The sequence below is a fragment of the Gorilla gorilla genome, chromosome 23 (assembly GCF_029281585.2).
Source record: "Gorilla gorilla gorilla isolate KB3781 chromosome 23, NHGRI_mGorGor1-v2.1_pri, whole genome shotgun sequence".
NCBI lineage: Eukaryota > Metazoa > Chordata > Mammalia > Primates > Hominidae > Gorilla > Gorilla gorilla.
The window spans coordinates 46,671,500-46,693,461 of record NC_086018.1 but is presented as its reverse complement, the minus strand read 5'-3'; the positions used below and the strand labels follow the sequence as shown (position 1 = coordinate 46,693,461).

The window sequence follows — 21,962 nt, the reverse complement described above, 5'->3', positions numbered from 1 at the left end:
AGAAAGCACTTACGTCTCTGGGCTACGGTTCATTCCTGCGGGCAAGTGGGCAACATGGGGCTGGGAAGCAGGTGGGCCTGGTGACAAACGTCTTACCTGACACAGGAGCTCCTCCCATGGCCCCTTTGCCCCCAGGAGCCTGACTCGGTCATTGAAGACCCCCTGGCTCAGGGAGGAACGGCTATGCCACCAACTCACACCTGGGACAGATGGAGAAGGCATCCTCTCGTCATTATTCCAAGGACCCTGCTGCATCTAATTTTGGAAACTCAAAGGCAGGGTGCTCCCTGGTCACGTGGGGCACTTCAGGGTCACTCACTCACCATGGCGGGGCTGGCGAATCTGCCTGGGATGCAGCCCTACTGAGGCGGAGACATGGGCACCTGCCCTTCTAGAAGTGGGTCCTCATGGACTGCATGGGCGCAGCGGGCTGGGCTTGAAAGGGGGCTACCCTGGGGCCGGGGCTCCTTTTGCCTGATAGGTTTCTGGGTTTCCCTGCAGGCGAAGCTCATGGGCTGGGGCCTGCAGCCACCTTCTCCTTTTTCGGAGTTTGGAGATGAAGCAATGCCTGCCTTAGTGTACGCGGGCTGCCAAGACAACAGACCCCACGCTGGGGGGCTTAGACACAATGAGTTTATCTCTCCCAGTTCCAGGGACTGGAAAGTCTGAGATCAAGGCATCAGCAGATTCGGTGTCTGGCGGGGGCTTCCTGGTTCACAGACGGTGCCTCCTGGTTGTGTCCTCACGTGGGGGAAGTGGGGAGGGTCTCTCTTCTAAGGACATTAATCCCATTCCTGAGGGCTCCCCTCTCGCCAGCTACTCACCTCCCAAATACCATCACCTCGAGGGTGAGGATTTCAACACATGAATCTGGGGAGGTCGCCAGCACTGGGACCATGGCAACGCCCGTTCAGACAGCTTGGTCCTGCCCTTTCATCTTCATTAATCCACCAGAGCTGACGCTGAGCTCCCCTGCAGCAGCCTCCACCAGGAGGGAAGTTAATCCTGGTGCCAGCCAGGTGGTGTCCTTGCAAGATCGTGGCCTGTGGCCCTGAGTGCTGGGGGACTACAGTTCCCAGTGAAGACGCGGCCCCGAGTGCTGGGGGATTACAGTTCCCAGTGAAGACGCGGCCCCGAGTGCTGGGGGATTACAGCTCCCAGTGAAGACGCGGCCCTGAGTGCTGGGGGATTACAGCTCCCGGTGAAGACCCATGCTCATGACAGAAACTCTGCGGCCCTGGTGGCCAGAAGCCGATTATTTTTGTCAGGGGAGTCAGAACATAAGAGAAATTGAATTAACCAGGCAGGAGTTATAACGCAGTGCGGAGTCTCAAGGACCCTCAAGATTCCAGCGAAGCCCGCGAGATAAATAAATATCAACAGGGGAGTACGGCACGGAAGGCGGGAGGGGCACTCACGTGGAAGACGTTCACTAACACGCAATACCCATGTCAGAACCGATAAGACTGCAAATATATCAGGATCACAGTTATGGCTATTTCAGGAAATGGAATTTTATTAGAAGTTTTCCAATCTTTCCTCCCTTCCTCCCAGTCTACCTCCTGATTCCTGCCCTGAAATACGCTCTGTTCTCCTGGGTGAAAGGGAACAGACAGGTAAATCATCACACCGTTAGGGGGTACCCAAGCCAGGAGCGCGCGGCTCTCAGATGTAGTGCGGGGCTGGCTGGGGAGGGCGGGCGGGCTCCAGGCTCCTCCTGCAGGTCGCTCGGATGGGCAGACCTCATCCCTGCTGCCCTGTGCTGCCCCTGGAAAAGCTCCAGGCAGAAACGGGCCTGCTGCATGCTGGGAGGGGTGAGGGCCGGGGTGCTACCTCTCCAAGTAGGGATCTCACCCAACTTGCCCTCCTCCCCCTCAATCCCAGGCTGCCCCTATTTGGGCTTCCCCAGACAGGACCGGGTGACATTTCTCTGGAAATCACCTATGCAGCTGGGGTGCTTGGGTGACTCTCTGGACGCCCACTCCCTCGGTCCCTCCTCCTCCCTCCAACCACTCAGCACCATGGGGGTGAGGGAGGCTGAGACAGTCGGCCACCCTCCACCTCCTGGGCTCCGGATGGAATGCTCCCCACAGCCCACACAGCAGACATGCGGTGCGCCCGTGTCTCCCAGCAGGCTGGAGGGAGGCCTGCTAATGTCACCATCCCCAGGAGCTGGGGCATGTGAAACCCGCTCCGACAAGGGGTTTCAGAGCAGTGGAACTAGCCGGTGTGACGCTGTCACGGGGATTCCTGGCACTGCATATTTACCAAAGCCCATGACATGTCCACACCAAGAGGGAACGGCAGTGTACACTGTGGATGCTGGCTGGACACTCAGTATCACCAGGTCACGGGCCTCCGTACTGGCTGGTCACGGGCCTCAGTATCGCCTGGTCACAGGTCTCAGTAACGCCTGGTCATGGGCCTAAGTATCGCCTGGTCACAGGCCTCAGTAACGCCTGGTCACGGGCCTCAGTATCGCCTGGTCACAGGTCTCAGTAACGCCTGGTCGCTGGCCTCAGTATTGCTTGGTCATGGGCCTCAGTATTGGCTCATCAATTGTAACCAGTGGACCTCGCCAATGAGAGAGTCCAGTGATGGTGTCCCGTGGTGGGAGGGAGCTGTGGACACCCTCTGCTTCCTGCTCTCTTTCTGTAAACCTAAACCTTCTCTAAAAAAGGTAAAGTGTACGAACTTAAGAAGTCACAGACAAAAACACCTCCACGGCCATCAGACACTGTAGAACAAGCCCCATGGCTCATTTCTCGGCTGGGATAATAGCTGGCATTTCCCCTCTGAGTGCAGAGGGGAAGACATGGCCCCAGAAATACTCCTGGCTGCGATCATATTTGAAACTCAGGGCACACAGTGGCCTCTGCAATGCTGAGCATCACGCCAGGCCCCTCTTCTGCCAGTCAGGCCATTAGAAAGACCACCAGGCCGGGGACCTCTCCCAGTCCCCACCCTCCTGGAGCCAGGCCAGGCCCCTCGTTCCCATGGGAGGGGTAGGAGGCCAGGGCTAGGCTGGATGCAGGGTGGGGGCGATGGGGGCGTTGGGGGCAGGTGGGGAGCAGCTATCTACCTCCCCACTGCGAATCCCACCCTGCGACGTTCAAGCAGGCGGCCCAGGGAAAAGGAAAACAGAGAGGGCCCTGGTTCGTTAGCGTTCTCGGGAGGGCGCCTGCCGCTAGATAGGAATCTGTGTGTGATCTCAGCTCCGGCTTTCAGCGGATGAGACATAAAAGATGATTAGCTAATTAGATATAATATATTCAGGGATGAGACCCAGTCTTCCATTCTGTCTCTCTAAAGTGTTTCAGAACTTTACATAAAACCATTATGAGTGAAAGGCTAGAACTTTTCAATAAATGATGTTGGATCTGTCGGGTCTCCATGTGCAGAGAAAAAAAATGAGCCTTGAGATCCATCTCATACCACATGGAACATTAATCAGAAACGGCTGGTAGACCCAACTGTGTGATGTAAGGCTGGAAAGCTGGGACAAGAACGCGAGAGAACGTCTCACGGCTTTGGGATAAGATGACGTTTCCCACACAGAACACAAAACACACGACCTGGAAGGGAAAAGATGAATCAATTCGACTTAGCTAAAATTAAGAATTTCTGCTCATCAAAATGTACCATTAAGCAAATAAGAAGGCCAGCCACAGAACAAACACAGGCTTGAATGGAGCATATAGGAAGAGCTCCTGCAAATTATTTAACAAAAGGACCAGCAACTCAATAAACATGAGTGGAAGACGCAAATGAACACTTCACAAAAAGCAGCTATTGGGCCACTCCAGACGGCTGTAGAGTCACGCCCAGGATCTTGACGCAGCAGGAAAAACCAAGTCCACGAAACACCGTAGGCTCAGCAAAATGGCTGAAATTAAACACACTGACCATCGCCGGTGCTGGAGGGACCATGGCGCACACAGAACATTCATGGACTGCTGATGGCACGTGACACGATACAATCACTTTGAGAAACACTCTGCAGGGCCTACCGTGGCTAGGTCACAGCCCTGCCACTCCAAGGCGAATGCTGGAGATAAGTCAGTGGACACCACCACCCGGAGACGTGCACCAAGTATGTTCACAGCAGCATCACGCAGAATGACTAAAAATTCAAAAGAGCCTGCACGTCTACCGTCCTTGGCACAGACAGATAGATGGCGGTACAGGGACATTTTATACAGCAATGAGAGTATCAGATTGTCACCACACATGACAGCACGGGCGGCTCTCACAGACATAACGAGGGAAAGGATCCAAGTCCAAAAATGAGGCCTACTCCCTGCTTCCGTTGATGGGAGGTTCTGAAACAGGCAAACCTGCAGTGACAGAAGTTAGGGCTCTGGTGAGCCAAGGGGAGGGGTGAGATCGGGCCAGGAGGGGTGAGATCAAGGTTTGCACTTACAATTTCCAATTTGCCTGTATAGATGTGTCAATGAAATATTTTTTTTAAGTTACACTTTAAAAAAGAATAGTCACCTATTTTGGACTTCTAAGCCCAATGTAAGATCAAGCAATCTCTTCAGAATACGTCTACACGCATATTTTGTAAACCAATAGAATTGTATAGACGTCGTTTCACAAGGGTCATCAAAGATGGCCTGATGATGAGGGAAGATCATTTCAAGAGACACGACTACACTTACTGAGCTAAGGTCTGGGGGACTTTCCTTACATCATTCAGGCATCAGAGGCAACATTCAAAGGAGATGCAGCAGCCCCCCATTATTCACAGGTGATACACCCCCAGACCACCAGTGGCTGACTGGAACGGCAGAGAGTACCAAACCCAGCTGCCATCAGTCAAAATCCATTTCTGTTCATGTATTCCATCCACAAACTGAACGCCTTTTCCATCTTAACTATGCACTTTTTATACACCGTGGCCATAACTTTTGCAGTCTGGGGTGCAACAGCAAAGCCAGCATGAGGGTCTGTTTCCTTCATGGATAGAAGATTTTTTACTGTAGATCTTAGCAACCTCAGCATGTAATTTTTTTCCTTTCCTTATGAAGTTGAGAATTCTCATCTTTTCACTTAAAGGAAGCACTTCATGGCTTCTTTCTGGCATATCTGAATTGCCAGCATCACCCGTGCTCTTGCACTTTGGGGCCATTATTAAGAAAAATAAGGGTGTCTTGAACACAAGTACTATGATGCCATGACAGTCCGTCTGATAACCAAGACGGCTACTTAGTTACTAACAGGCAGCTGACTTGGACAGTGTGAATATGCTGGGAAAAGGGAGGGTTCATGGACCGGATGGGACAAAGTGGAATGGCGCAAAATTTTTGTCATGCTACTCAGAATGACGTGCAATTTAAAACTTAAATTTAAATCTGCCGGGTGGTCTGAATAATTAAAGGAGACCTTTATTCACCTCTCGGGCTCCCTGCGTGGGAGGTCTGCTTCCTTCCACAGGCAGCCTCATAGGGAGGGCAAGGATTGGGGGAGGCCACCATTGCAGCTGCGACAGCGGGTAGGCCAGGATGGCCCCTCTCTGGGCTAGTGGGTGCCCATCGCCTAGGGCCCTGTGTCCTCAGCTGCCGCCTCAGTTTCCCTGGTGACCTCAACACTCCCACACCCAAGCAGGCTTGCCAGTCTGACCTGCTCCCAGCCTGTGTCTCTCACTCCGTGCCTGCTGGACACCTGCTCCGGTGAGCTCGCACCAGCCAGGGGGCAGAAGAGATGCTCCACGTGTGCCTGGGGCCTCCTGGGGTGGACACAGAGCATCGCTGCACATACACCCAGGCCTGGGTTCAGCTCTGCCCTCCACACGGTCTCACACCTCTCCTGGAGCCCCACCGCCTGGGCCCCTGAATCACCCCCATCACACACTTCCCCACGCGACCACGGTCACTGCCACTTTCTGCCCAGCCTGACCTCTGCAGACTCCTCTTGCTGCCCTGAACTTATGGTCCAGAGAGCAGCAGAGAGATTTTTGTAGAAGGCCATCGGAGTGGTACGTCACCTTCCTGGCACCCCCGAGGCTCCCGGCAGGTTTGAATCAACCATGTCCTCTGGCCTGCAAAGCCCCTGCCCAGGGACCAGCCCTGACTCCCTGCACCATGCCAACCTCCAAGACCTGTGCTCCCGCCACGTTTCTGCGAGCTCCTCCCGCTGTCCCCACAGGCACCAGGCACATCCTCACCACCCAGGCCGAGCCCCAGCCCCACGTCCACCTGGAGCTGGCTTCCAGGTATTCACAAGGCCAGAGCCTTCTGGATTTGCGGGTATCAGCCACAACACCAGCTTCCCAAAGTGGGCACCCCAATGAGCCCCCAGTCACCATCTCCCTAAAGTGGGCACCCCAATGAGCCCCCAGTCACCATCTCCCCAAAGTGGGTACCCCAATGAGCCCCCAGTCACCATCTCCCCAAAGTGGGCACACCAATGAGACCCCAGTCACCATCTCCCCAAAGCGGGCACCCCAATGAGCCCCCAGTCACCATCTCCCCAAAGTGGGCACACCAATGAGCCCCCAGTCACCATCTCCCCAAAGTGGGCACCCCAATGAGCCCCCAGTCACCATCTCCCCAAAGTGGGCACCCCAATGAGCCCCCAGCCACCATCTCCCCTGTGGATGTCTCTGCAGGCTCCCAGGTTCCCAGGCCCCCAGTTCATTTCTGCAGACTTGTGTATTTGTCTTTTATTGGCCTTTTCCATCCCACTGTGTCTCCAGAGCCCGGAGGTTCCCAGAGCATTACTCAGAAGGATGTGCAGGGAGGAGGACGCTGTCCAGGAGGGTGGGGGAACGAGCCCCCAGCATCTCCTCCAAATCTGGCACCCACTGCCACACGCTGCCCCTCTCTGTTCCCTGCTGCACTGTCCCCATAGGGCGGGACCAGGCCTGGGCACTGATCAGTGTCCAGCAGGCTCTGAACCCAGGAAGATGAGCAGAATGTCTGACTACTGACCGGAAACACGCCATAAGGTGTCTTTGGAAAGACGCAGACAAAACCTCGGGGCACCAGCTCATCATGCATGGTCAGGAGGAAAGAGCCTCCAGTTTCCCCTCATCGGGGCGAGTTCTGTGGCCGGGGTTCGAGGCCTGCACACCATTCAGCCCAGCCTTCTTCTGTAAACGTGGGAAGGGCACAAGGAGAGAGGGCTGGGGCAAGGTTCCAGCAGGCAAGACGTGCCCGAGGCGGCTCGGGGCCGAGGGTGGGGCATAGGGAATGTCCCTCTCTGCACTCTGGTGGGACACTGTGCCAGGTGGCCACAGACCCTGACCGTAGGGCCAGTAGTACACCAGTGACCCCAATCGCAGTGTGGACTACACAGGGGTCCAGACGATTTGGACACACACCCCGTACGTGCTCTCATGATCTGCTCAGCAAACCTTTGTTCCTACAAAGGTCACCTGGGGCCTGGAGACCCCACACTGTCCTGGGCTCCATAATAGTGGAGCTGGAATGAATGAGCTCTGACTGTATTCACTGTGCCTGCTCCTGCGTCAGAATTTCCCCCGAAGAGACACGCCCCCTAACTCTGAGATTCCAGCAGCCGGCCCTGGGTCTCTGAGACTGTAAGAGCAGCTGTGGGCACGGATCGGGGTGCTCCCAGGGCCAGGAGCTCTGAGAGTGTCTGCTCCCTTCACCTCCTGACCCCCAAAACCCACCCAGAAGGTGAGGAGCCTCCTCACTTCTGCTGACAGAAGAGAGACCCCGGCCTGGGAGAGGGCCAAGTGCTGTGTCGTTGCACAGCTGGTAAGGTGCTGAGCCAGGGCGGAGCCCAGTGGGGTGATCCCAGCACACCCTCCGCAGCTCCAGTCATCTGCCTCCACGAGGTGCTGAGATGAATTCGCCTGGGACATGCAGCTGTTCTCCTGAAAACATGAACATCAGCTCCAACGCAACAGCATTTTACGGCTAAGGGGGCTGCCGGGCATTTTATCGGCTGGAAAGAATTGTCTCTAGGGGAAAATTCTGTGTAAAGAGTTTTTAAGTTCATTCTTACAACCTGTCCAAGATTTCTAGAAGGGTCTGGACCTCTTGATGGCAACACAGCCCCATAAAAAAATGAAATAAAGAAAACGTTCACACCACAAACATAGTCAAGATGTGCTCAAGCGCCACTTCTGCTCCAAAGAGTCCGAGCCACACCCGGCCACTGTCAGCAAACAGCAACTTCCTTGCCGGGCACTGGGAGATGGGACAGTGAGGGCACAGCGTGTCCGCAGACAATGAGTTTAGAGGATTTGCAATATGGGAGCCTGGGTTTTTTTTGGGAGGACAGCCCTTGAGAGAATACCCAGCCCCCTAGAAGGGTGAACTGGAGTCTGGGAACCTAAAGATGACTCGGCATCCAGACAGGCCCCAAACATGGCCCAGAGCCGTCCCCGCCCCACACCCGGAGAACGGGAGGAACAGGGAGGCAACCCCACTCACCACCCCCCACAAGTCACATGATCAAAGCATCTCCAAGATCAAAATAAAATTTTCTTTCAAAATGTCCCTGGCTTTTTCATGTTATTTAATTTAGTTTGAAATCTCAAATCACATCAAAGACAGCATGGGGACTGTATGTTCATCAAAGCAGGGCCTGCACTAAGGGAGGTGGAGGGCGCCAGCTGTGGGGCTGCTGGTCCTTGTTCCCTGTGCACAGCCAAGCCCCACCAAAAAGGCCAGGGACAGAGGCCTTCCCAGCACCGGCCCCTGCCGCCACCCCCAGCACAGCTCAGAGAGGACAGCGGCTGGGTCCCTCATCAAACCAGGACAGGGCGAGAAGAACAAGTGGGTGATGACAGGGAGAAAAGCAGGACATGGGCAAAGGATGCCCCACCCCCAGCTTGGCCGCCGCCTCCTCCCGGAAGGGCTCCCTGACTTGGAGCCTCCTCCACCCACATCCACCGTCCAACCCAGCTGCTGTGGTGGTGCCTGAGTCCCTCTGTGCCACTGAATCTGGGTTCCCCTGAGAAGGCAGAATCTGGATCCCCTGAGGAGAATGTGACCATGAGGTCCAGCCTCTCTGCCTCCTGTCTTGGACTCAGCCTCCTGGCTGGTCTGTGGACGGTGAGCTGGGCTGTGAATGTTTCCCCCCCTCCACAAGACGGTCCACGTAGACCTCCTGGCTCCATGGCCAGACCATGGTGGCTGAAGCAAAATTCTCCACTTGCTCAAAGCCCAGCGAGCAACAAGGCTGCGGCTATGATTCTGGGTCCCTTTGTGGGTGGACGAGGGCTCAGAGTGAGGCAGGGTCTCTGCCTGTGTCCCGCCTCTGCAGCCAACAGGCCAGGAAGAATGCTGGATCCTCCGCCGCGGGGTCCAGAAGGCACTGCACCCTCAGCAGGGCCCTCGGAGACTTGCCCAGGACTCTGCTGCCCAGAGACCATCAAGGTCCCCGGGTGTCCTGCCCGGTAATTGCACCTGCTCCTGACAATGACGGGCAAAGGCGTCACCTCCTCTTACACGTCTTCTTTGGACGCTGCAGTCTGAGGCCATGGTTCCTTCCTGTAGGCTCTTGTCACTGCTCCCTCCACACCCCTCAGCACAGGGCACTGTCCATCTGAACCCTTATTCCATGACTGCCTGGGAGCCCAAGAGGCCACACTGTGGCCGCAGGCCTGGTCCTTTCTCTCTCTGCACGTCGACGCCCTAGGTCTGGGCCAGCGGGGGTATTTCCAGGACAGAAGAGAGACGTTCTCTGCAGCACTGAAGCCCCAGTGCCCCCACTTTCCAGCTGTGGGCTTGGGGCCAGCTCCACCCTTTGTGGGGCTCAGCTTCCCTGCTTTTAACAGGAGGTGACAGCAGTACTGCCCTGGGTGGGTGTTTGTACAATGAATGGGGTGATCCATATAACCTTCAGGAAGGAGCTGGGACAGGCCAGCCCTGAACCTGCTGGCCGCATCAACTGTCACGGTGCTCCGTCACTCACGCAAGACGCAGCGTGGCTTTCAGGATGCTGAAAAATAACCCATATTTAGACTCCACCCAGAGAGGCAGGGAGCTGCGGAACTGAGCGCCCATGGGCTGTGCACATCCATCTGGCGTCTGCCATGGACAAGCAACGCTGCAGGCTCGGGACAAGGGACCTGCCTCTGTCCTCCTCAGAAGAGCCCCGGAATCCCCAGATGGGCCATAATAGGAACGCAGCAGTCATAAGACCTCGCTGCTCCCCCACCCACCCCGCCCTCAGGAGTGTTTGTGGGGCTGAGTTTCGGAGGTGGAAGTGGACGGGAGCCGCTCAAGGTCCTCTGGCATCAGGCAGACCCCACGCACCCTTCCCTGAAACGTCACGAATGTCCCTGCTAATGGCCGCAATCAGGGCCCGCGCCAGCACCACATGCTGGGCCCCTTCAGCTCTTGGCTTCCTGGAGAGAATTTCCTCAAAGATTTTTCAAAGATATTTCTTCTTGTAGACGCTGATTATTCTCAGATGCTGATTAACATATGTAAGATGAGGCAAGCGGCATATTAGCAGGGTGTAGTGGACACTTTAAACACCATCAAGAACCTGGAAGGCATCACTCAGATTCAAGAGCGGCAGCGTCCCCCATCCTTCCCTCTCTGCTCCCAGCTCAGGCCTGCTGGTTCACTGGCTTTGTTCATCATCGGGTCTCCCTGAAAACCTGCTTCAACCAGGCATTTGGAGGCATCAGGACCCACTGACATTCACAGAGCGCCTTTACATACTCAGGGCACAGGTGTGTGCTGGAGATGCAGGCATGGATGGCACCGTCCCCATCACGGTGGTGCTGCAGGAGAGACACGTGCCTCAGGGATGAGGCGTACTGTGGGACTGCATGAAACCCAAAGTGACATCTATGTCTGTATCCATAGATCTGTAGTTTCCTTGTGATGTCTGATACTTCGGTATTAGGGCAATACCAACCTCATAGAGTGAGTTAAGAAGTGGCCCCTATTCTTCTATTTTTTGGAAGAGCTTTAGAAGATCCAGTGTTAATTTTTCTTTAAGTGTTTGGACCAATTCACCAGTGAAGCCATCTGGTCCTGGGCTTTTCTTGTTGGGAAGTTTTGATTACTCATTCCTTGTTTTTACTTAACACAGGTCTATTCAAACTGTTTGTTTCCTCTAGAGTTAGTTCTGGAAGTTTGTGTCTTTCTAGGAATGCGTTTATTTCATCTAAACTATCTAATGTGTTGGCATACAATTGTTCATAGTATCCCTTTAACCTTTTTATTTCATATGGTGGGTACTAATGTCCCCTTTGATTTATGATGTGGTAACTTAAGCCTTCCTTCACTTTCCTTCTTCTCTATCCCTCTCGACTCCCTCATATCAGCCTAGCTAGAGATTTGCCAATTTCATTTATCTTTGAAAGGACTAACCTGCTGGGTGGGCAGTGGCTCACACCTGTAATCCCAGAACTTTGGGAGGCCAAGGCAGGCAGATCACTTGAGGCCGTGAGTTTGAGACCAGACTCGCCAACACAGTGAAACCCCATCTCTACCATAAATAGAAGAAAAAAAATAGCTGGGCGTGGCAGTGCAAGCCTGTAATCCCAGCTATTTGGGAGGCTGAGGCAAGAGAATTGCTTGAACCCGGGAGGGCAGAGGTTGCAGAGAGCTGAGATCACACCACTGCACTCTAGCCTGGGCAACAGAGTGAGACTCCATCTCAAAAAAAAAAAAAAAAAAAATGAGACTGCATCTCAAAAAAAAAAAAAAGAACTTTTGGTTTAGATAATTTTCATTATTTTTCTATATTCTACTTTATTCCCATTTTAATCTTTATTATTGTCTTTCTTCCACTTGATGTAGATATTGTTTACTCTTCTTTTTTTAGTGTGTTCACGTGGATATTTTTGGTTTCAGTATAATTTATCTACAGGTCAGTTTATATAATTTCATTGTTTCTTTTTTTCTTTTTTTTTTTTTTTTTGAGATGGAGTCTCGCTCTGTCACCAGGCTGGAGTTCAGTGACACAATCTCGGCTCACTGCAACCTCCGCCTCCCGGGTTCAAGCAATTCTCCTGCCTCAGCCTCCCAAGTAGCTAAGACTACAGGCACCTGCCACCACAGCCAGCTCATTTTTTGTATTTTTTAGTAGAGACGGGGCTTCACCATGTTGGCCAGTATGGTAATTTCGTTTTTAATAATGGGAGTATTACAAGTCAATTCACACATTTCCTGAAAATTTAACCCATGGTTCTCACAATCTGGTGCAAGCCAGTTCCAGTATACCACAAGGGTGGTTCTAGCAGACTCTAGAGAGCAAGCAACACCCTGAAAAAGAATCAGCATTGGCCGGGCGTGGTGGCTCACACCCGTAATCGCAGCACTTTGGGAGACCGAGGCAGATGGATCAGGAGGTCAGGAGTTCAAGACCAGCCTGGCCAACATGATGAAACCCCATCTCTACTAAAAATACAAAAAAAAAAATTAGCCGGGTGTAGTGGCAGGCGCCTGTAATCCCTGCTACTCGGGAGGCTGAGGCAGAGAACTGCTTGAAACTGGGAGGCCGAGGTTGCAGTGAGCTGAGATCGCGCCACTGCACTCCAGCCTGGGTAACAGAGCGAGAATCTGTCTCAAAAAAAAAAGAATCAGGGTTTGGCTTCAGGAAGCCAGGCAGGACCGTGCCTTCAACCACACTGTCCCCCCTCTGCTTCTCTGCCCACAGCTCAGAGCGCTCAGGCGACCTGCTTGAGGCCACAGCTGCGTTAAGAACATACACGTATTTCTAAATTGCCGTGGTCTAAAAGTGTTCCCTAAATTCACGTGTTGGAAACTTAACCCCCAATGCAGCAGTGTTGGGAGATGGGCACTTTGACCGATGTTCAGGTCATGAAAGCTCCACCATCCTGGAGAGATAATGCTGTAAAAGGACCTGACTGCGGGAGCCTGGCCCCCTTCTGCCCTTCCACCTTCCACCACGTGAGGACAGAGCGTTCTGCCTCTCTGGAGAATGCAGCCCTCACCACACAACTGAACACGCTAGTGCCTTGATTTTGGACTTCCCAGCCCCCAGAACAGTGTAAAATAAATTTCCTTTCTTTATAAATTACCCAGTCTCAACATCACAAAATGGACCAAGACAGAAATATCCAAGTACTTAAGGACTTACATTCACTTTTCTAATGACTGAAGCACACAAAAGTTTTTCCCGCAGAAGAGTGAGGGCTGCTGTCCACTCTGCATCCTGCCAGCCCCTTCAGACACGGTTTGCTCCAGGAGCAGCCGGGGGGTCTGGGCAGGGCTGGATGTGGAATGGACCCCCACTCATGCCTGCTGCTGAAGGACCCTGGAGCATCCTGGGTGACAACCATGTCCAGTACACAATGACAGATGGGTGTGTCCTCCCCTTTAAACACAGTGCCCATTTCCTCCAGGAAGCCTTCCTGGATTGCCACACTGATGCATCCAGCTACTACCAGATCCACCACACGCTGCCTGACTCAGCTCTGGGCCCGCAGACCCCATAGGCCTAGGCTGCCCCACCAGGGCCCCTCCTCCCAGCCCTCAGTGCTCCTGAAATGACTGTGGGGATAAGGAGGTTGCTCCCTGCTTGCCCCTGCTCTCCCCACATCTGTCCCAGCTTCCATCAGGGGCCTTCCGCCTGGGAGGCTGCAGAGTGGGTGCTGGATCAAGGTGAAATTCACACAGGAGCTCCTCCCAGCCCTCCCCTTCCTTTTCCTCCACGCCAGACAGCTATTAGTCATTTGAGTCATTCGGCTCAAAAATGACAGAATTCGAAAAACAATTAAAACCCCACCCAAGTTTGTTGGGAGTGATTCGGATGGGAAAGTCAGTGCCGGGAGGCCTGCACTTGGCAGAGGGGCCCAACAGGACGAGGGATGGGACGTGCCTGGGCAGCACAGCCTGGGGTCCCATTGCCCAGGACCCTGCAGCTCTCTGTCCCTGAATCACATGGAGTGGGGGCCTTGTGGAGCAGGCACAAGCTGTCCCCATCCTCACGGGAAGGAGTGATGGTGGGTTCAAGGCAGGGGCACGAGTGGAGCAGGCGTGCTCCTTCCAAACCCTGTAGGCCCGTGGACGATGCATCCCACATGCGGTGGGCCTTCCACGGGCAGGCTTCAAGAGCTCGAGGGGGCCAGGACACCAGCGCCCCAGCCCCAGGGGAGGGTGGTGGTCTGCCCAGGGTCAGGCCCAGCCCAGGTGTCTGGCCTGCTCCTCCTCCTCCTCCTCTTGGCTCCCCTGGTTGGCAGCACAGGGGCCCTGTGTCCACAGCCCTGGGAAAGAGCCTCCCTTATGAAAGGTAGGGAGCAGAGCCAGGTGACCGCCCTCTTCCCTCCAGAGCCGCGGCGCCAACGTGACGGGACAGGACCCTCCCTCCAGAGCCACCGTGCCGCCGTGACGGGACATGGAGAGGCTAGAGCAAGGAGACCACAACCTTCCCTCCAGAGCCGCCGCGCCTACGTGACGGGACACGGAGAGGCTCGGGCACCCATGTTTGCTCAGCCACCTCCCAGGGTGCTCCCAACCTGAGACTCCTCATAGCACCTCAAAAATCAGCAACTTATCTACCAACCCCAGCTGCCATCTGGTGACGCTCACGTAGTGCCCGTGAATGCTGGGGTCTCCTCTCCTTCACCCTGAGCTGTGCTCCCCGGAGCTGGGAGTGGGGGCGCTTCACAGAGGGGGACATTCAAGGGACTTCATGTTCTCAGCAGCAGAACACCCTGGCTCCAACCGTCTCATCTCTCTACAGAGGCGTCAGAGAGCCACGCAGCTACTGTGCGGTTTTCCAACAATTAAACGCACCAAGATCTGGAAGGAACTGCTGGGTAACTTGCTGGAGGACTGGCTTGCTCCCTTCTGGTAAAACTGGACTCTGATGAAGCAAAGTGCTTGGCCTTTAGCACAGTTGCCATTGTACCCTCACGCCACAGCCATGGGTCGGGCCGGGCAGTCAGCTCCTCCCTGAAAGAACTCCACCACAGTGGCCCTGGCCAGGGCCTGGGCTGGCCAGGGCACTGTGAGTTGTGGCTCCAACAGCAGACACACCTGCCCTGCCCTGCCCATCTGCTGGGCCTGATGTGGCTGCATCCTCTGGACTGAAGCAATTCACATCCACGTCCTAGGGAACTGGGGGCAGGGTCTCTTCCCACCATCTTCCTCACAAACCAATCATGCTCAGAACTGAGGGACATGGTGCCCGCATCCCAGGGCATCTCCAACCCCATCTGGATCCAGGCAGAATGGAACGGAGGGGTGTGCTGGGGAAGAAAGTGTCGCCAACAGCCCCCAGGCGCCTCTCCGCTTGCCAAGCGTTTATAACACGCCACCCTCTCCCTGCAGTGGTTCCATAACAAAAAGGCCGCGGGTGGCAGCAGTCTGCGCGGAGATGTATGTGTCCTGACAGCCTCACCACGGTCGCGTGATGCAGTGGCTGGCAATGCCTGCCAAGCAGAGGGCCACACCAGCACCCACAGCTTCTGTGCCACAAAGCACGGACCCCAAGCCACGAGGGGGCCAGGGTGGCCAGGACCCACAACCTGGCTGAGGATGCGGCTGCACACCCAGTCGCCCATGGCCTCGGGAAGCCTCCAGAAATGCTGGGATCTCCCTGAGCCCCCAGAAGGAAGCCGACATGTCCATGCCCCTAAGCAGTGGAGAGGGTGCCTCCTGAGGCAGGCAGGTACCCAGCTGGTCTCCGTCGCGTACTGGAAGGTACCTGGAACATGAGTCCTTTTCTCAGGAAGGTTATTAGGGGAGCGGGTGCCCAGTAAACAGCCCAGAGCAAAGCTGGGTGCTCCACGTGGGGGTCTGGGCCCCTCTGAAAAATAGCTTCATTATCCTTCCTCAGATCAGGGCCTCGGTGATTTGGTGAGGGCCCAGACCCCCTCCTGGATGGTGCTGGGTGGCCAGTGCAGGGTGCCAGGCTGCCGAGGGTGGTCAGGGCTCAACGCAGGAAGGGCTGCCCATGAACAGCCAACTGCCAGCAGGCGGTCTCCCGTGAGCTCCGTGGTCAAACAGATGTCCCCATGTTGTATGAACAACTATAGGGAAGCAGGGCCTTCCTTATCCCAACCACCACTTGCCGAACAGATGAACGGGGCAGGCAGGGCCGGCCACAGCCTCTCCAGCTGCCACCCTGGGGCCAACCCCTGGCCAGGCTGAGCACCGACTGGTAGATGCAGGCTGACTCGGCCACAGACACCGCATCTTAGGGACCTTGGCGCACTCCCAGTCTCTTGCGTACAATAGAGCAGGTGATTCACGTCTCTCCTGGTGGAAAATTCCCGTCACCCTAGTCCCAGCCACAACATGCCTTCAGCTGGCCCTGGGGGCCCTGTTGGCGCCTCGAGCTGGAGACGACGCACTGTGCCCAGCCTCTCGGAACCGAAAGGCTTTTGCTCCTGCACTCCTGTAATTAAACCCCACATTGCTACGGCATCATGAGCAGCTAGGCATGATGACGGTCAACAACGGGGAAAGGCAAGAGAAGAAGTGACTTCCCTCCTACCCTGGCTCCTGCAGTCACTGCCAGGACCCACAGCCCAGGGTCCAATGGCCCTGCCATCAGTGTGGTCCCCATCCCCACAGCAAGGACAGGACCATCTCCAGACTCCTGTAGGTGGCCAGGGCACCCTCCACCCTCTCGCACCGACCTGCTGCTGGAGGATGAGGACAGGGCTGTGGACGTGGGGTGGAAGGTGATGCTGACCCCTCGCGGTGCCCCTTCTTCACACCTGGACTCTAAACCACACGTGAAGCACAGATGCCAAACCCACGGCCTCAGCGTCCACCCGCCTAAGGCTGCGCGTCTACTGCCAACCATCCACACTGCCTGAGAGCGGGCAAGGCTTCTACTGTCCCACGCCTGCCTCAAACTCCCAACCACAGAGAAGCAAAGACTCTGGCCACCACACCTCTGCCCAGAACCCAGCAGTGCCCACCTGCCTGTTTTCTGCCTCTTTTCCCAGCCCAGGACCCAGGTGGCTCGCAAGGCCTCATGCCTGGAGAATAAGGCTCCACCCAACACCCACCTCCAGGCCCTCTGGCCCTGCCCCTTCCTGGGCACAGCCTCCCCAGACCTGGCAGTCAGCCCGGCCTGTCCTGCACCTCCCAGTGGCCACTGCAGCCCTGACAATGGGTCTGCGCAGTGCCATGACTGCAGTTTACCACCCTCCAAAAGCTCCCAGGGAAAACTGCCCCCGCCCACGACCGAGACTTGAGGCTACCACCCTTCACCCCTCTGGCTCAGCTCTGGGGCAGTTCCGCTCACAAACCACCACCCTCTGCTGCCCCCGCTACTGGGCTGCAGTCTTTGGTTTCCCGGGAAAGGAGTTTCAGGAGAACTCAACTTGTGGGAGACAGCACCTCTCTTCATAAAGGAAGACCTTGCTTCAGCGAGGCGGGCTGGCCAGGTACAGCCATCTACTGCATGCCTGGCAAGGGCTGGGTGAGCGCTGGACTCGGACACAGGGTCTCAGTCCTCAGTGCCATGCTGTGGTGGCTGCGGGACCCAGCACGTGTGTGCTGATGGAAAAGGGAACCTGGCGCGTCTGCATAAACAGCTAGAAAGGAGCAGAAGCAGGGCCTGCCCAGCCTGCCAGGGCATCACGCACCTGGGTGCCTGCCTCAGAGGGCAGCCCTGGGGGAGGGGAGGATCAGTGGCTGATACTGTGTGTAAGGATGGAAAGCGCCACAGTGAGTGGCTGGTTTGTGTTTGAATCTTTCACTGATGGTTCTGTAAGTTGGATCTCACATGCAGGTGCACAGGCTCATAGCCCTGCCCTGTACAGGCAGGGATGTGGTTCACCCAGAAATGCTTTAGCTCAGAGACAAGGCCAGGACGGCTGGAGGCTAGAATTCCTCTCTAACCACTGGCCCCCTCTTTTCACAAAGAGAAGCATTTCTGGTGAGCTCCTCGTCATCCCTCAATACCCTATTCAAATGCCCCCTCATGGATGCATCCTTGCTGAGGTCCCAGCAGGAAAAAGTGACGGCACTCTGGGGCCCCAGTCTGAATTCCCGCACCTGCAGCACTGCATGGCTCTCTGTATTGGGTATTTTGAGTTGACTTCCCCATGCACCTCTCCTGCTGCCATGGGTATACATCTTCTTTCAACAGATGAGTGAGTGAGCAAATGTATGAATAATTAAGAAACCGACCAATGAACAAGTGAGCACAGTCAGGCTTGCTCTGGCATTCCGGGTGCCTGTGGTCACGGAACACGGTAGGGGCAGCAAGTGCCTCCCCGATTTCAACCCTACTCACATTCAATTCCAACCCCGGACCAACACAGCACAAGTTTTCTCTTTAGCAAATGCAATTCACATGCGAGGAAACTTATTATGCACGCAGAGCAAGAAAATAGAAAAGCAAAAATTAAATTAGATGGCAGCCTGGAAAATGCCCACTGTGCAAAAAGAAGCAAAGCTAACTAAGCTAACTAATCTGTTTGGCCTCCCTTGAAAACGCTACGGTTTTAATTTGGGTCTCTGGGACCCGGCTCCTGAGGCACCAGGAGGCTCCTGGTGAGAGGAAAGCGAATGCGGTTTCAGATGAGCAGACCCAGATTCAATTAGTAATCAATTTTGACCCCAACTCTGCCCATAGGTGGGCAGAAGTAATGAGAAGAAAGGACGGCCTGGCTGTGAACTCCTTGGCTGTGCAGGGCACCGCTCTCCCCCTCCCAGTCTTGAGATGCATCAGTGTCCCCGAGAAGGCGCCCCGGCCACCATGTGTTCCAGTGGCTCCAGATACAGGCAGCCGGGAGGGCTGTGGCTGTGGGAGAAGCAGTCCCCTTCCCTGGGAAGAAGACCGCCACGCCTCTGCCCCAGCTCGCCCCGGGATCCAGCTCTGCAGAACTGAGGCCTGAGAGCCACTGAGCAGCCCTGACGCCCTGCGTACCTGGTGTTTAATCAGATGCCTTCTACGAATGCAAATTGATAGATGTTTTTAATAAGGACAAAAACAAGGCTCCGGCGGCCCACTCCTCCCCGCCCCAGGTCCTCAAAATGCACCAGAAGCCTCTGATGGCTCCCCTCTCCTCCAGCTCACTCCAGCAAGCTCAGTCTCTCGCGCCACACTCCCCCTCCCAAGTGCCAAAGAGCTTCCCAGAAACCCTCAGGGCTGGTGGCCGGAGGGCCGGTGGCATACGGCTGCTAGGTCTAGGGAAGATAGACAGGTGGCTCAGCTGGAAGGCCACCTGGCCCACGGTTCTTCCTGGGTATCCCACCTGAGCAGTGCACGCAACCCCCAGGTGCACAGGGCATCTGCCAGCAGGAGAGCTGCACGGACTGAGACCTGGGCAAGGCATGCTCCCTTCAGCCAAGAGCCCGCGGCCCCTTCCCCTTCTTCCCTTCCTATAAAGGCCTCAGGGGTCAGGGGTCCAGGTAGTGGGCCCTGGGGCAGACTCACTGCCTGGCCTGTTCCTGCACAGTCTTAGGACACGCTCATCAATGAGACACCCGGAGGGAGCTCAGTGATTCCGTCAGTCCTCATCCTCCTGACCATGCCCTGACTCTGCTGAGAACCCCTAGAGGGGTCTATCTGGCTTTGGAGGATCAAGGGCTCGGCCTATTAGAACACCTTTCTCCCGGTGATACCAGCATTCTTTTTTTGTTTGTTTGTTTTTTTGAGACGGAGTCTTGCTCTGCCACCCAGGCTGGAGTGCAGTGGCATGATCTCGGCTCACTGCAACCTCTGCCTCCCAGGTTCAAGCAATTCTCTGCCTCAGCCTCCCGAGTAGCTAGTGAACACCACCACGCCTGGGTAATTTTGTATTTTTAGTAGAGACAGGGTTTCACCATCTTGACCAGGCTGGTCTTGAACTCCTGACCTCGTGATCCACCCTCCTCAGCCTCCCATAGTACTGGGATTGCAGGCGTGAGCTACTGCGCCTGGCCAATACGGGCATTCTTTTTCCTAGTGCAGCCGCCTCCCTCTGTGGAGTGCTCAGGATGCCTTGGCCCTGTCTCTGTGCACCCCATCCCTTCTCCATGGACCTTCACCAGCACCCACGTAGCAGCAGGCTCTATCCCTGACCCTGTGTTCTCAATCACAGCACACGAGCAAGGCTGCCCACGTCAGGCTCCTGGGCAGAGGCGGTGGGATCCGAAGTTGGGCATCCGGAGCCCCCACAGGGGGAGTGGGAGAGGAAAGGACCCTTGACCAGAGTCAGGAAACCCGGACTCCAAATCCAGCCCTGGGAGGCCTGGCAGGGGCCTGCCATCCATGGGGTGGGCCAGCTGAGCATGGGACACATCTCCACAGGTCCCTGCACCGCGTCCCCAGAAGGCCAGTGAGCACTGCGCCAGGCCTGAGACGCTCGCACCCATGTTTCAGTGCAGGATGCCACGGATATAGCTGCCCTGAAGTCCACCAAGGACTGGAGGGGCCACTGGCCAGTGACACCCCTACATATCCTCGGCCCTACTCCACCTGCCCAGCCCCTGTCCCTATCTTCTTCTGGCTTTGCAGGGCCTCTGCCCCTACTGGGCCGCAGCTCGAGGGCAACCCCAAGTCTACGCCTGTCACTCAGGGATGCTGGTTTCTCTCCACCCCAAGAAGTGGCATCAGGGACCCCACATAGGGGACTCCGCATCTCACCCATGGGGGACCCTCCCTCCCTGCACTCTCTCCTGGGCTGTGGTCAAGCTGCTGCGCCTGGAACCAAGGCATCCAATACCCCTGCGTGGGGTCCTTCACCCCAAGGCTGCCTGGACTGGCACATGGCTGCTGCTGGCTAGGCCCATAGCAGCCCCCATGTCTGCCCCAGGGAGGGGTCTCCCTTCCCGCTCTGGTCACAGGGGAGGGAGGCAGCCTGGATTTAATGCCGGGCCTACATGCCCACCTGTGACCTCTGGCTGGTGTTGACACCAGACGCCTTCCCGGGACACACTGGGCCTTGGGGAGGTCCCGGCTGTGGGGTTCCCAGGTCTCATGCTGTCCCCTGAACTTGGCTGGTCACCAGTGGTCTTAGTCAAGCCCACTCTCTCCGCATGGTCAGGCACAGCATAGACACAGCAGAGTTCCCTACCAGATGACAGGCTCCCGCCAGACGCCGGGACAGCCCCTCCCGCCCCATGTCACCTCATAGCAGGTGCCCTTTCCAAGTGTTGACTCAGCAACACTATCCCTCAGCCACGACCCAGCTTGTCAGAAGCTTGACTTCTAGGGGCCAGGGGTCACCGCCAGCTGACAGCAGGCACTCATCTGCATGTGCTCAGAGCCCATGGGGGCCGGAGCTGCGGCCTCCCGAGTCTAGGCATGAGAGTGTCTTGAACTGGCCAGACCCAGAGACAAGCAGCCAGGCCCCGCTGGCAGCCTCGGCCAGACCACACGCAGACGATGGAACGGCACCCAGGGGACCTTGCCATCCTGCGGATGACCCCTCTGCTGTCCTTCTCCTCTCCCAGAGGCAACATCAGAGAACCACAGCCTTGGGCCAGAGACCCCCAAACATAGGCAAGTAAGGCAGGGCACCGGCATCTCCCTGACCACTCCTCCAGGAACTGGAGACTGCACCCCAGCCAGTCCCCAAGCCACAAGCTCACACCATCCATGGGAACAGCTGTGCCAACAGCCAGGGGCCTGACCCGAGGATGCGCTGAGGCCTAGGGGGACTTTCAGGTAAGGGGCCGTGTCAGGGAAGAGGCACCCTTGGTGACGCCGCGCTCAGCACCCGGAGGGGTCCCGGGGCCGCGGGTGCTTACCATCCACACAGGCGGGCCGGGCTCTTGTGGTGCCGGCGATCTGCCCCTTTCTACACGCACAGCGGGCGGTCTGCCGGGCGATTGTCCTCCGAGGCTGGCTGCTGTCCCGGTCCAAGGTCACAATCTCACAGGTGCCGGCGGCCAGCTGACCTGCAGAGAGGAGCAGAAGCGACTGAGCGGCCACACGTTACAGACACCCCACAGCCAGAGCCTAGCCAGAGCCCACCCACAGAGGGGCCCCCGGCAGCCAGGCCACAGGGCAGGGAGACCGCTTCACTCGGAGGGAGCGTCCAAAAGCACCTCAAAGGCTGCCAGCAAGGAGCGCTTGATGGAAGCCAGAGCTGGGTCAAGTCA

General features: G+C 56.2%; 1 protein-coding gene across 2 annotated transcripts in view; it reads right to left on the bottom strand.

Moving 5' to 3' along the window:
• Positions 1-21,962, bottom strand: part of TAFA5 (TAFA chemokine like family member 5) — a 264,736-nt gene that overhangs the window by 83,680 nt on the left and 159,094 nt on the right. For both annotated transcript variants that reach the window (XM_055374381.2, XM_055374380.2), the window contains exon 2: positions 21,609-21,758. In XM_055374381.2, the coding sequence (XP_055230356.1) occupies positions 21,609-21,758 (150 nt within the window). The remainder of the gene's footprint in view (positions 1-21,608; positions 21,759-21,962) is intronic.